The sequence below is a fragment of the Petaurus breviceps genome, unplaced genomic scaffold (genome assembly GCF_028583685.1).
Source record: "Petaurus breviceps papuanus isolate PSGF00001 unplaced genomic scaffold, PetGlider_PUasm1.0 470, whole genome shotgun sequence".
NCBI lineage: Eukaryota > Metazoa > Chordata > Mammalia > Diprotodontia > Petauridae > Petaurus > Petaurus breviceps.
In genome coordinates, this window is record NW_027186350.1 from 4,753,367 (window position 1) to 4,768,845 (window position 15,479).

The window sequence follows — 15,479 nt, forward strand, 5'->3', positions numbered from 1 at the left end:
CTCAGCTTCCAGTGTATAAAATGAGAATAATAGAGTGCCTGCTCCTTTCCTAATTAATGAAGATGTTTTGAGAGTAAATTAGATAATGCCTGTAAAGTTCTTTGAATTCCTTGAAAAAAAATACATACATTGTACATATATAAATTACAAGGCATTATTATTTATGCCTGGTTAACAGGTCTATAAATCTTCTTCAAAGATGTTCTCATGGATCATTCTACTTCACCTGAGCCAATGTCATAACCCAGTGTGAGTAACAAATAATTCAGTGATCGAGAAAACTAAGAAAGAATACACAAGCCGTAGATTTTGGAAACACAAAGGTTAAAAAGCTTGGCTGAAAAAAGAAAGCCAAGACAGACATTGCTGAGAAATAAAATTGGATCTTACGAAAGAGAGGTGATAATAACTGTGGGAGGTTACAGCCCAGTGGCAGTAAGAAGCATATCCAGGGCAGACACAGAAGTGCAAAAGAAAAAAGAAATGTATTGGAGGGAGTGTGAGACAATGGAAAGGATGCTGAACAATGCCAGCCCTTGATGACATTCCAGCCCTACTATTTCCCTTCTGTATGTCCTTGACTGAGTTGGGCTAGGTGACCTCTGAGGGGCCTTCCTACTCTGAATCTATGATCCCAAGTTCCTTATCTATGATTCTAAGAATAACTTCCCCACACCAACTATTCCAATGCTAATTCTTCCTATACTCGTAATCATTCATCAAAACATTTTGATGAAGAATCTATCGTGTAAGAAGGCACTCTAACAAAAAAAAAAAAGCATGAGATTTAATAACCTATCCTCAAGGAACATTCAATCTAGTTGGGAGGATAAGGTGAATATGTGATTAAATGCCAATGACCCTAACACTGTGTATGTCGAGGGAGCCTGCAAAAAATCATGGAAGAAATGGGGACCAAGGAGGTATTGGTGTCTACTGGGGATCAGACCATGATCAAAACATAAGGGTTACACATTCTGAATGACAGACAAACCAAAGAGCATCATTAAAAGCAGCTGCTGAAAGGGATTGAGCAAGCAAAGGCCCAAAATAAGGACAGATTTATTGTGTGCACAGATAATCAATTTATCACCAAAGGTATGAACGAATGGGTTGACAACTGGAAAGAAAATTGATGGAAAACAAGTGAAAGATATTGTCCACAAAGATCAATTAATTAAGCTGGATAATATGACTTGGGACAGGAATATTGAGTGGAAATATGTATCTGCTTATTCAAAAGTTGAAGGTTATGCTGAAGCTCAAAGATTAGCCAGAGAAGCACCCAGAAAGTGAGAAGACTCAATCAATACTTTGCAGATGGTGAAATTTAATCTCCAAATCAATCTCTTTACCCTTTCCCCTTCCTTGTGTTGTAGAGGTCTTCCATGGCTATCGCTGGTCATTTTCTTCATATGCTTTCTTGGTTTTTCTATGTGCTATTTTAATTTTTCTTCAATAATATAAACAAAATACTAGATACTATACTATAAACATACTATAAATAACTGTAGAAATTGTTCACATGTACTACTAATAATAAGAGAAAGGCAAATATCCTCCTCTCTGTCAGATCCAACTGAACTCTTGACTTGCTCAACTCTTGCCCCAGACCACCTAGAAACCAATCTAGACTGCTCACATGACTTTGGGGTAATGGGAGTCACTAACTTTTCCTTCAGGTAAAATGGACTATGAAACAAACCTTGCGATCTGCCCTGACACTGCTTTCTAAGGACTTCTTGGCTTTATCATTTGCCCTGCTTGTATGCCCTCATCTGACCTTCTGACAATCTAAAGATGCCTGTCTGGGCCATGCAATCTGCCCCTCTGGTGCATTCTTATGACTTTTAGGACTTGGATCTTTTAAAAAGCCTTTTCATTTATCCAGTAACTGAACTCTCTAATAATATGTTGTCTTCCCCCCTCCTCAAAGTGTGAACTTGACCATAGACTGTCTTTCTGTAGTTGTCATCCATCCCCAGTACTGAGCATAGCACTTGGAACTTAGTAGGAAGAGGAATTAAATAACTTGTTTTTTCATTTTAAGAAATAGAATTAATGGGAGATAACCTGAACATGAAGTCTTTACTGGTTAGATTGCTTTTGATGATTACTAGAAAAACCTTTCCACTCCCTTCTGCATTCATGTCTTAGTCATTTGCTGCAAATATACAAAATGGATCCAAGCACAGTGAGAATATAGTAGTATATCTAATGTTCACATGGAAAGTTGTTCTCTATTTAAAAAATACCACTGGGGGCAGCTAGGTGGTAACTAGTGCAGTGAATAGAGCACCAGTCTTGGAGTCAGGAGGACCTGAGTTCAAATCCGGCCTTAGACACTTGACACACTTACTAGTTGTGTGACATTGGACAAGTCACTTAACCCTAATTGCCATGCCTTCCCCCCTCCAAAAAAACCCCACCAAAAATAATGTCAAGATTAGTTAATATCTATAACCTAGTATCCTCCAAGGAGATAGTTTAAGCTTGCAATGGTTCTGCCTAACTTTAAATTTGTTATCATCATTCCCTAATAGAACTGAATTTGACTTTTAAGCCAAAGATTCATACCAAAACATCCTATTAGTCACTTGATATACATGAATGCTGTCAACTTACATGGCTGCACTGAAAAACACATTAAGCCCTCAATATATCACATGGAAACTTTCTCTAACAATACCAAAATGTCATCTGGACTCAGTAAGAGAGTAAAATTCTCAAGCAAGGAAAGATAAGAGACTGAACACTTTGAGTATGAATTGGGAGAGGTCACAGAACCAATAAATAAAGGCAGTACCTCCAAAGACTTGTTAGAGAATCTGAGGTCACTAAAAGCAAAATCCTGAAATGATACTTGATGACAAACAGAACTTGATGTCTCAAATGATTTTGAAATCAGGATGGGCACACTTAGATTGGAATTCCAAAAACCATTTTTTGAGCTTAAAGGCATAAAAAACCCAACTAGTAGACTGATTATATCACAAATGAGTAAAATGTTCAAACTTGGTATCTGTTACAATCCACCTAAAAGAAGATATTCTTTCACAATATTTGACATAGAGATGCTGGTATACAACACCCTGCTGGACATTTCCCTACTTTGTAGTTATCCCCGCACAATGGTACAGGCAATGGGTTGGCCTTTGAGAGTTAGCACTTCCACTCCTACTGACACCATCCTACCATATCATTATGATGACAACTATTGACAATGATGACAAATGGAAGAATTGAGACATCCTGGCAGTTTAGAGATTAAATTGAACTTTTGTCAAGAGTTCTTCCTCTGTCTCCCCAAGTTGTTCAGTGGTCCAAATCAGGAGTCTGGCCATTTAAAGATAAGTATCTAGCATATAATTTTATTTGGTTGTATGAACATTTGTGTATGTGTGTCATGGACCTTTTCACAATCTTATGAAACCTATGGACCCCTTCTCAGAATAACATTTTAAGATGCATAGATAAAATAAATAGGATTACAAAGGAAATTGATTATATTGAAATGAAAAATGTACATTTTTTTCCCATTCAAGTTTATGGAGCCCCGACATCTACTCATGTACAACTTGGGATCTGTGGACCACAGTTTGAGTACCTCTGCTGTAAACCGAACTAGTAAATTCTCAGAAATCAGAGATCTTTATCAAAAACACTAAAATCTCTACCTAACTGGTCTCTTGTGCTGTTTTTTTCCCGTTGTGACCAGAAATGAAATGGGTCAAGAAAATAAAGCCCCAAACTAGGAGCTTTATTTTTAGAATTGAAAGAAGGGATGATGGTACAGTATGTCTGTAGCTTAGAATTGATAACTGGTCTTAGTCTAAGTATATTTACATTCATCTTTTATAAGCTCAAATGATATGATCAGGACCTTTTTTTTTTAAATTAAGAAGACTTGACTTTGAATGCCCCCTTCCTCACAGCACTATTAATATGAAGAGCACTTCTAGAATTATACAAAATATATTAATAATGTTTATAAATCAACAGTCCCTCTATTATGGAGTCACAAATTAGAAAAATGACATAAAAGTAGTTTTTTTTAGCACCAAAACCAGTCTATCATCTAATTCACTCCTCTAAAAATAACAATTCTGTATCTCAACCTTTTCTCCAATTCTGCATTTCACAGAAACGAGTAATGACGAGCCTTGTCCTGCAGAATAGGACACGGTGCTTGGTACTGCCGTGCCATCTAGTGGCTGTTTGAAGAATGACTCTGTGTGGTCAATCTGACAGAAAACTTGGTTTTCCTCTGAAGTTAGACTCTGAAATAATTTGGTAGAAGGTAGATGTCATTCCATTCCTTGTTTATCTTAACAGAATCTATTTTTCACTTTTACTTGCGCTCATATTTCTATATTTCAGGATGACCGCATTGGCAAGGTACTTTTGCTCAGCCAAATCAATGCAAGGTGTCCTCAACAGTTATATCCTTCCCTGGCTATGACTTCACAAATCTCCTTTTCTTAACTGTTGACTTATCTACAAGTGTCTCATTTCATTCCAAAACCTAAGTCAAGCTCAGCCCAAAACTATGATCTTTTTATTTATTTTTATATTTATATAAAAGATTTTTTTATATTTCTTTACATATGTATTTATATAAGAGATATGGTATCTTGTAATATTTATATATAATATAATGAGCTTACTTAATAGGCTTCCCATTTAACTGCATGCCACAAATAGACACTATTCATTCTTCTGTCATTTGGCTCTTCCCCTGAGAACTCTTTTTATTGTTTTGTTTTGTTTTGCCTTTTGGAGGGCAATTGGGGTTAAGTAACTTGCCCAAGGTTACATGGCTAGTTTTTTGTGTGTGTGGGTGGGTGTTAAGTGTCTGAGGCTGGAACCAAACTCAAGTCCTCCTGACTCCAGGGCCGGTGCTCTTACTTTCTGTGCCACCTAGCCGCCCCGAGAACTCTAAACCCAATTTTTAAATGGTCATGCATCTTATTGAAGAGACCCTGTGCATATTCCATTATTATAGGTAATTCAATGATGTGCTTTCTGAGAAATGATGTGATTTGGGGGCCTCTAGGAACTAGGTCAGAAGAGCAGTTAAACCCATATCTAACAATTCTGAAGCCCAGGACAAACAGTGCACATACCGGCAGAAGCATTACAAAACACACTCTTGAACCAGCTTTGTAATCACTGTTAACTCTTTCTTGCCAATTCATGTTTTTTTTTTTCCTTAGTATAATCAGCTATCATGTCTCTGGACCTCTCTGAAGCATCTGACATAGTTTAACTGACCTCTGCTCCTTGATACTCTTTGCCCTGGGACCTTCAGGACACTGCTCAATTTTGCTCCTACCTACATAACCGTCATTTTTAGTCTCATTTGCTGGATCTCAGTGAATGTACCCTAACAGATCTGCTCTGTCCCCTCTTCTGTGTACTCAACTCTCTGGGTGTGATCTCATCAGATTCCATGGGCTAGATTATCAACTCTATGCAGATGTCTGGAGATCTGTATTTAGCCCCACCATCTTTCCTGAGCTTTGGTCCCAAGTTAACAAATGTCTACTGGACATTTTGAACTGGATGTCCCATAAGCATCTCAAGCTTTGCATGTCCAAACAAAATTCATTATCTTTTCTCTTGAATCTACCCTTCTCCCGAACTTCCACTTTTCTAACCTTCCAGTCACTATCTTAGGATCATTCTTACTGTTAGCTAATCAGTCGCCAAGCTTTGTCGATCTGACTTCCATAACATCTCACATCTCTCTGCTTCTCCACTCTCACAGAATTACCACCCTAGTTCAGGCCCTTGTTATTCTTGACTAGATTACTGAAATGGCTGAAATACTGAAATACATCACCCTCTCTCTGCTTTGTCTCTTCTCCAATCTAGCCTCCACAAAGCTGCCAAAGTGATATTCCTAAAACAGAAGTTCAACCCTTACTCAAGAATATCTGGTGACTCCTTAATGCCTCTAGGGTCAAAAACTAGTCATTTTGACTATTATAAATACGCAAGTAAAAAACCCAGATAAAGGACTGATAAATAGAAGTATGTACAGAATAATTTTACATATATATACCTATTTCTGTCTAATGGTAGCCATCTCTAGGGTGGGGGGAGGAGGGAAGACGAATATAGAAGTATGTTTTGGCACAAATGCACATGTATAACCTATATCAAATTGCTTACTGTCTTAGGGAAGGGCAGAAGAGGAAGGAAGGGAGAAAATTTGAAACTCAAAATTTTAGAAAATGAATGTTAAAATTATTTTTACATGTAATTTTGAAAAATAAAATGTTATAAAAATATCATCATTTCAGGAATTAAATTCTACTTCTTTCCTCTGAAAAACATTCTCTTACGTGGAATACACAGTGATACTTTCCCTCTCTTCCAACTCAATGCTTTTATCACTGGGAACTGGAGTGTCAGCTTGAAACTGGTTTGGAATTCGGAACCAGACTTTCACTTTCTTCTGTAGAGAACCATCCTCACGGGGAAATACAGCAAAGGATACAGGGACAGTCATCCCCATCCCAACTCCTAAAAATGAAAAAACACAGACACACACAGACACAAAGCCAAATGTTAGTTATAATAGCACCTGGGCCCATGGTGGTGCTAAATATTAAAAACTGGTCTATGACATAACTGAATACTGATAGCTAATTATCTTAAAGCCATGCCAGCATAGTCTCTTTTCTTATAATGGAATTGATGCTGAATATTTCATGTGTAAAATCTATATGTAACAGTAGGAGTTGTATTTGTAGAGTGTTTTCTATGTGTTCAGCACCATAATAATGAGGGGCAAAATAACATAGAGGATAGAAAGATGATCTTGGCATACGAAGAGCTGGGGTTGGAGTCCTACTTAATACACACCCAAGAGGCATGACTGTGAGTACTTATTATCTTAGTACCAGAAGTAACTCTCTAAGAACACAAGCGACAGACAAGGAGCTAAACTGCATCAGTGAAGGGTGTTTTCATGCCAGTGCAGTAGTTACACAGACTGATAAACCCACAGATCTGTACCACCAAAAAACCTCCCAATAACCACCAAATGCTGTAATCTTAGCCAATAAACATTTGCTCAATGCCTACTATACATCCAAGAGATAATATTTTGTTTGCATAGTACTTGACAGTTTAAAGAATGCTTCCAAATACATTATCTTATGCAGTGCTCAGAATAAGTATTCTTATCTCCGTTTTACAGATGAGGACAGAGACATTAAATAACTTTCCCAAGGTCCCAGAGACAAAGGAGTGTCATCAGATCTTTAGACTTCTAGTACAATATACCTTCCTTTACAGGACAATCTCATTATGTGCTGGAAAGTATTTTTATAACTTCCTATTGGTCAATATATTTACATCCTTATTATATATTATATTTACATCCTTATTAGAATTATTTCTCTATGTCTTCAAAATATCATTCTCTCTTTTTTTTTTTTTGCTTTTTGGAGGGCAGTTGGGGTTAAGTGACTTGCCCAAAGTCACATGGCTAATTTTTATGTTAAGTGTCTGAGGCCAGATTTGAACTCAGGTCCTCCTGACTCCAGGGCCGGTGCTCTACTCACTGGGCCCCCTAGCCGCCCCTCAAAATATCATTCTTGAGAACTTCCCATCCCTCTTAGGCTAAATTCTGTAGAGTTTATTCTCCAAATTCTTTGATATCTCCTCTCCTCAAAATTTCTGAAGCATGTTGAACTATAACCCTTTTTGTTCAAAATCCTTGGCTTTAGAAAACATCATTGAAATTATAAGTAATTTTTTAACCACAGTAGCTAGTTTGACCTCCAGCAATAGCCTAAAAATTTAAATGGCTCCCCTTTTTCATCTTGTTTGAAGTCCCCAGTTTTTGGTCTCCTGCAGAGGAAAATGCATACTGGATAATATCACAAACTGATATGTACACAAAGGAAATTCTATTTTGCTAGCTGCTGGTAAGAACTTGGTGGTCCCTTGTATTCCTTAATGTTTTTATCAATGACTCTGATAAAAGCTTAAGATGTTGTGTTTCTCACCTTTGGGGATGACACAAAGCCAAGAAGGGCAGGATGACAGAGGCAGGATCCAGACAGCTTGAAAACTGAATCCAATGAAATTGAATAGATATGAGATAATTTATGTTCAAAAATCAAATTTGCAAGTGTTAGGTGGGGCTTGACAGCAGTTTGTCTGGGAAAAATCCACTGGAAGACTTAAGAGACTAGAAAGTCAATATGAGTCTATAGTGTGATCTAGTAGCCAAAATAATTAATGTAATCTTTGGCTGTATTGAGGAAGACACAGTGACCAAGACTATTTATTCTAGTCAGATCACATCTGGAGTGGTGTGTTCAGCTCTAAGTATCACATTTTACTAAGAACATTGATAAGTTGGATAATAACCAGAGAAGGTTTTAACAGGATGTTGAAGGGCATAAAAATTATATCAAACTGCCTTTCTAGGATGACCAGAAGCCATGCTCATGAGAACCATGGGAGACTTAGCTCTTTCAGCCCCAGATGCCCACCTTAGGACTCTACTGAACTGACTGGTGATTGCGTCAGTCACCCACTTATTGTAGGATTGACTCCTACCATGTTTCTTTCACTTCACTCTCAGACCATCTTTTCAATAACTGACTTGCCACCTCTTTTTTCCCTCTGACCTCTGTTTTCTAGTTCTAGAATCAACTCTTCCATTGCTGCTGGAAAGGACCTAAAAAAATCAACTTCCCCATAGCTCTATTCATCATCCCTGTAACTTTCCAAACCTTCTTGGCTCCCACTCCACTATATGTGATTTTTTCCCCTATTGAAATATAAGTTCCTTTAGAGAAGGACTGTCTTAGCTCTTACTATTTGTATCTCCAACACTTAATACAGTGTTTGGCACATAACAATTGCCTAATGAGTGCTTTTTCATTCATTCACTCATTCATTTATTCATTTGAGAATCAGCTGAAGGAACAAGTGATGCTCAGACTGAAGAAGAGGGGACTCAGGGGAACATGATAGTTGTCTTAAAGTATTTCAAAGGCGAATCATTTTTTTCATAGGGCAGAACTAGGTACAATAAGTGGAAATTACAAAGAGGCAGTTTTAGGCTTAATGTAAGAAAAAAAAACTTCCTAACAATTAGAGCTATCCCCAAATTGGTTGATAGTGAGGCAATGAGTTTTCCCTCACTAGAAGATTTTTGAGGAAAGGCTAGATATCACTTGCCAAGTATGTTTATTCTGTTCAGATATGGATTGGATTAGTTGGCTTCTAATATCCCTTCCAATTCTGAGGTTCTGGAGACTATGATTCTGTAAAAAGATACAATCCCAACAATGCCAAAGATGGCCTTGAGAAATGGAGTTATCACTATCTACTTTATATTCTATATTAATTGTTCTGATCTGTCACCTTCTGCTACCCCTATAGATAGCAAACTCCCACCAAACTATTACTCTCCCTACCTTCGTGTTATTTAATAGATCACCTGCTATGGAGCAAATAATCCCCAAACCCCAACCTTGTTCTCTCATTCCCATGACCTCTATGAGAGGAGGGACCATGGTTTTTATAGCTCCAGGTTCTCCAGTTATTTAATAAATGACGGTTGATTGATATTGTAGTCATTTACTGTCAGGTTTTACCCTCCTACTAGATCCATGAGAGGAGGGACTATGTTTTAGTTAAGCTACATTTCCTATAGTGCACAGAGTAGGTGTTTGCAATCATAGCTACCAGACAATAACTTGTTGAATCATGACTAATGTGGAAATATCTTAATATGATTGTACATGTATAGCTGTAGTGCCAATGCAATATTTACAGTGCCCACGATAAAGACAGTGACTATAAATATCACATGACTTTTGATCATAAAATATACCAAACTCTCCAGATAGAGGATAGAAGTAAATCATTTATTTAGACACCAGAAAACAGACTCCCAAAACCAGTAAGCCCATTCCATCATAGTACCAAAGATATTCAGAAGCCATAAAAACACTGAGAGCCACAGCTTTGCCTTCCTACAAACTAATACAAGATCAACATTTACTCACAAACCTCTCTATCTCCTTGCCTGAACTCCTCTGTCCCCACTGTCTGGCTAGCTCTGACCAGCTTCCTGTGGGCTCTGCTTCCCTTCAGCAAACTCCTCCCACCACAGGCTCCATGTGATGACATTCAGCCTATCAGGGGGCAGAGTTTATCTTCACAGCAGGGAAGCTTCCTGTGGGCTCTGCTTCCCTTCAGCAAATTTCCTCCATCACAAGCTCCATGTGATTACATTCAGCCTATTAGGGGGCAGGGTTTACTTTCAAAGCAGGGGAGGTCTTCAAACTCCCCCTAGGTCTATTAAGGGGCAGAGAAGATCTTCAAATTCCCATTCCCATTACAATAGCTTATATCAGATTGCTGCCATCTTGGGGAGGGGAGAAGGGAGGGAGAAAAAAAATGGAACTCAAAATATTATAACAGTGAATGCTGAAAACAAAGCAAAAAAAGTGAATTGACCTGTCTATAAAGGAACTGCAAAATAAACTAAAACAAAAACAATAACTTGATGAATCAAACTGAAGTCAGCTCTATCTCCTTGGCAATACTCTTCCCAATGAAGCACCTCCTTTACTTGTCTCCATGTGCCACCAGCACCAGGTTTTCAGAAGTCACCCAACAGTAATTGCTTCTGCTGACATGAAATAGCTATGTATCTTGGCAAACTCTCATGGGCAGGTGAAAGCACCAAAAATCTGGGTCTTGTTGTGCCACTTACCTTTGTCATTAGACCCTCCAACATATTTCATAATTTTTGGCATTGCTTCCTTTAAGGCCTCACCAAAGGGCTTGCCTGTCACTTCCACAGTAGCGAACTTTCCTCCTTCACAGGTCCTTTCTTCATAGGTCAGCTCTTCCTAGGGAGACAAAACACTTTTTAATTAAGTAATAGGAAGTCTCAAACTGTGACGTAGCTGGACAAAATAAGGTTCCAGCTATATGAGACACAAACCTGTTCAGGGCAGTGGCAGATGGAATGAGAAAAACTTTAGTGAGAAGCCCCATGGGGATAACTAAAGAGTCATCATTTACTGGCAAATGCCTCTGACACCTTTGAATGAGAATAGCATGTAATCTATAAATCCAAACTCTTCTCCACTTCCAATGACAGGCCACCTTACTTAAGAACAACTGATATGCTTCTGATAATCACAAAGGAAGTATGGCTTAATAGATAAAGCATTAGTGGTCTTGGAACCAGGATGACCTGAATTCAACTCCTATCTGATAACAGACTGGCTACATGACTCTGAGAAAATCATTGAACCTCTTGGGTGCCCTAGATCAAGGGTTTGTACACTATGGCTTGCCAATCAAATCTGGTACCTGCTTGGTTTTTGTATGGCCTATAAGCTAAAGATGTTTGTTTGTTTTTTTACATTTTGAAAAGTCTAAATGGTTTTTACATTTTAAAATAAAGATTTAGTGGAACACAGTCACAGCCATCCATTCACATATTGTCTGTGGTTGTTTGGGCACTTCAAAAGCAGAGATGGATGTTTTGAAAGATGCTTGGCACAAGACAAACTGTAGTAATGCAGTTATAACTTGATCACATTTTGAGTGCCATGTGTCTCACTGCACTGCAAAATTTTATTTATTTTTTTATTGTCACTGCATACCCATCATGTCAAAACAAGAAAGGAAAAGAGAAAAAGTCTTATCATGATATTCTGAGTTCAAGGTTGAGATTTAGATTTTTCTGAATGAGAATAATCTCCCTCAATAATTACTATCAAACACTGGTTTTAGAAATTTGAATCTGACAATATTTCTTAATTAATTTTACCAAAAATTATAAGGCAAAATAGTGCTTAGTGGTATGGTCATATGCATTTCCTGTGCTATGAAAAATTAAGAAGAGAGATTTTCATTCCCACACAAATTTGCAGTGGATATATTTTCTGAACCCAAACTACAGTTCTAACAGTATTACTTGTACCTTGATGCATGAAGAAAATAAATTTCCATATCTTAAAATCCATTAAACTTGTGCAAGTGAGGAATTTCTACCTTCAATTGGAAGTGATTAATGTGTAAAGTAATGATATGCTAAGAGAAAAATCTAATAGAATTCTATAAATGCCTTCTGAGTAATGAATGCAAAATTAAAATTATATGCTGGTAGACTGATATCAGAAAAGACATTTTCAAAAGTGAATTTGTAGATCAGCATTAATGAGTGAACATTTACAATCAACTTTTGTTAATTAGGGAAAATTAAGTTTGAACCCCAATTAAATAACATTATTCCCCTAAAAAGAATTCCATTTTTCATATCAATAGACTTTTTTTTTTACCAAAAAAAGTACTCATTATTATACCTTGAATTTCATCAATTAAAAAAAAGCTATAGAATTGGTTTTTTCTCTCTTGTTATATATAAGTACTCATAAAATATCCTTGATTTTGCCTCTTCACAAAACCTAAAATATTTATTATCTGGCCCTTTACAAAAAAATTTTGCTGACTTCTCCTCTAAGAAATTTTCTGATATAGTGGTTCTTAAACTTTCTGGTCTCATGGTCCATTTGTATTCTTAAAAATTATTGAGAATCTTCTCTTATGTTCTGTGTACACGGAAATGTTCTTTTCTTTTTCTTTTCTCTTTTTGTATTTAAATTTCAAATGAATAAAAAATTTACACACTCACACACACAAATCCCCAAGAGATTTTATTTGTATGCATTACATCTATTGATATTTATTATATTACACATTAAAACAACTTAGTATTGTTACAAAAATAGTTTGACCTCATGGATCCTTTGAAAGGGGCTTTGAGACCCATAGTGGGTTGTGGATTGTACTTTAAGAATTGATGCTTTAATGCAATAAGTTTTAGAGTCAACTTTCATTGGTAGAGTGAACTTCTCTCATAGAGGAGTTTCCCCCAAACCAATTAAATCCTATTGCTTATCTTTGATCTTGATATTTACTGTGGTTGGGAGCCCCTCCCCATTGTAAATCTCTGTTTCAGGAGGACAACTAATCCTGAGGTACTTAGGTGCTGGGCCTGGAATCAGAACACCTGAGTCCAGATCCCCCTCAGAAACTTACTAGCTTTGTGACACTGTGCAAGATTCAACCTTTGCCTCAGTTTCCTCAACTATAAAATAAGGAATTAGTAACAGTATCTTTCTTGCAGGGTGGTTGTGAGGATCAAATGAGATAATATTTGTAAATCATATAGCAGGCACTATATAAATGCTTATTTCCTTCCTTTCTCCAATTAATCAATTGTGTTTGTGCCACATTTTATTTTTTAGGATCCACTATCATGTATGAAATGACTATCAGAATATCAGAAGGATACTAAACTAGTAATCATAGAAACAAAGGAAGTTTCCATAAATTCTTATTTAGGACTACCTTGTACTTCAAATGATCATGGCATTTAAACAAAGAATCGGAGGAGGAGAAGGAGGAGAAACCAGAGCCCAGCAAAGAGGGCTAAGTCCCTAGGAGAACTCTGTTTTTAGCACAAAAGAGGCAAACTTCTGATTTGACAAATCACATTGCAGAGTAAACACTAATGGAACTCATTAACCCGAGATAGTGGTGGTAGGTAAAATGAGAAATAAGACCAAAAAGGATTAAATCAGTTAACAGATGATGGATTTAATGATTCCCCTGGTTTAGGGCTGAGAAGAAAAGGGTACCACTTCATTTTTGGCCATCATTTCCAGTACTGGTTGTACCTTCTCTAGTATCTCCCTATTCTCCCCAAATTAATGGTCCTGAAAGGTGAATTGGAATACTCTTTGTTCACCACAGCCACTTCTAAAATTTCCCTCTACTGCCTTTACTTGGTAACTAAGTTTTTTGAAATTCAATCTATCTAAATTTGTCACCCAACCCAGATCCTTGTTGTTGTTATCTGTTACTCTTTTGTCACTGAAATCAATACCTGGCTGTAATGGGAATGTAAATTTTTAAGATCTTCCCTGCCCCTAGGCTAAAGTGCACCTGGAGCCTGGGGTAGGAGGCTTGTTTTTCAGTAGATACTTTTTGATTGGCCAGTGGGTCCAGAAGGTTGGTACATTCTCTGAGCCAGGAGAAGGCTATATAAACTCTGATCTGAGGCTTTGTTTTGGGGCTCACTTTGAGAGGAGTTCTGTGATTTGATCAGATGAGACTCTGGGAAGCCGTTGTTGACAGCGCCCCGCCCCCCTCCCGGCTTTGAAAAACCCAGATGTTGATTTGCTATGGGATGTAATGGTTGGACAGTTTGGAAACCTGTCTACTTGATAATTCTGTCTGTATATTCTGAAGTTCGGGGTGCTGACCTTTTTCCCCTGAACTAAGTAAACGATACATATTTGACTGATTAAAGTAAACTTGTTAACCAATTTTGAGTTGCTTTCCTTTATCAAAGCAGATCCAAAAACCTGTGTTGGCAGCCACCCTGGGGACCCTGGGGTGCTTGCTGCTACACTGGCTCACTACCTTAATTCCTGCCCAGATACTGGGAAACAGCAATACATATGTAGATATTCCTCCCACTTCCTCACTCTGTTCAGCTGGCATAGTCTATTCCTCCACTCCACCTCAGCCAAACACAGGGATGGTCACATTCTTGAATTTACCCATAAGGATTCCATTTCCATGATCAAGAACTCTGAACTTCCTTTATCTAATAATATATGTTGGAACAATCTATAATCCTTCTTTTCTTATGACTTCCTCTTCCTAAGTTCCTTCATCCTCACCATACCATTGCCAACATTTGTTCCAGACTTTCTCTTACAAGTATACATTCGATCCACCCTCTAAGTTAACGATCTCAACTCACACTGTGTGGGACAAAAAAATCAGTCATTTACCACTCCTTTTCCCCTCCTTATCTCACATTGACTTCACCTCTCACTATTTCCTTCTTCACTCCAGTCTCTGTTAAAGAGATGGACCTATTTCTATTTCTCAGGGCTGTTAACCTGTACCTTTGATCCTGTCTTTCCCCTGACCTCTCCAGAAGACCACCCCAAAAACATTTTCCTTTTCTATCTAACTTTAATCTATCCCTATCTAGTGATTCCTTTTCAATTGCCTATAAAAAGCAAATCTTTTCTATCCTTAAAACAAAAACACGTCACTAGTGAAACCCCTTGAGAAAGCCATTGACATATCATGCCTCCACTTTCTCTCAGTTTCTTCTCAACCTTCTTAAATCTAGCTTCCAACCTCAGCTGAAACTGCTCCCTCCAAAGTCATTAATGTTTTCTTAATTGCTAAATCTAATCTCTTTTCTAAATCACCATGTTTAAGCTGCTCTCTCCAAAGTCATTAATGTTTTCTTAATTGCTAAATATCTAATCTCTTTTCTAAATTGCCATCTTCCTCAACCTCTTCCTAGTATTTGACACTGTTGTTGTTCATCCTCATTCTCTCTTCATCCTCATTCTCTCTTCTCAGGGTTTTCATGACACTTCTCTCTCTCT

At 37.5% G+C, this 15,479-nt stretch overlaps 1 protein-coding gene across 1 annotated transcript in view; it reads right to left on the reverse strand.

Annotated features, from left to right (window-relative positions):
- HEBP1 (heme binding protein 1) overlaps window positions 1-15,479 on the reverse strand; it is a 35,671-nt gene that overhangs the window by 8,841 nt on the left and 11,351 nt on the right. The window contains exons 2-3 of the mRNA XM_069101525.1: window positions 10,757-10,895; window positions 6,351-6,531 (exon numbers count right to left, since the gene is read on the reverse strand). Coding sequence (XP_068957626.1) covers window positions 6,351-6,531; window positions 10,757-10,895 — 320 coding nt within the window. The remainder of the gene's footprint in view (window positions 1-6,350; window positions 6,532-10,756; window positions 10,896-15,479) is intronic.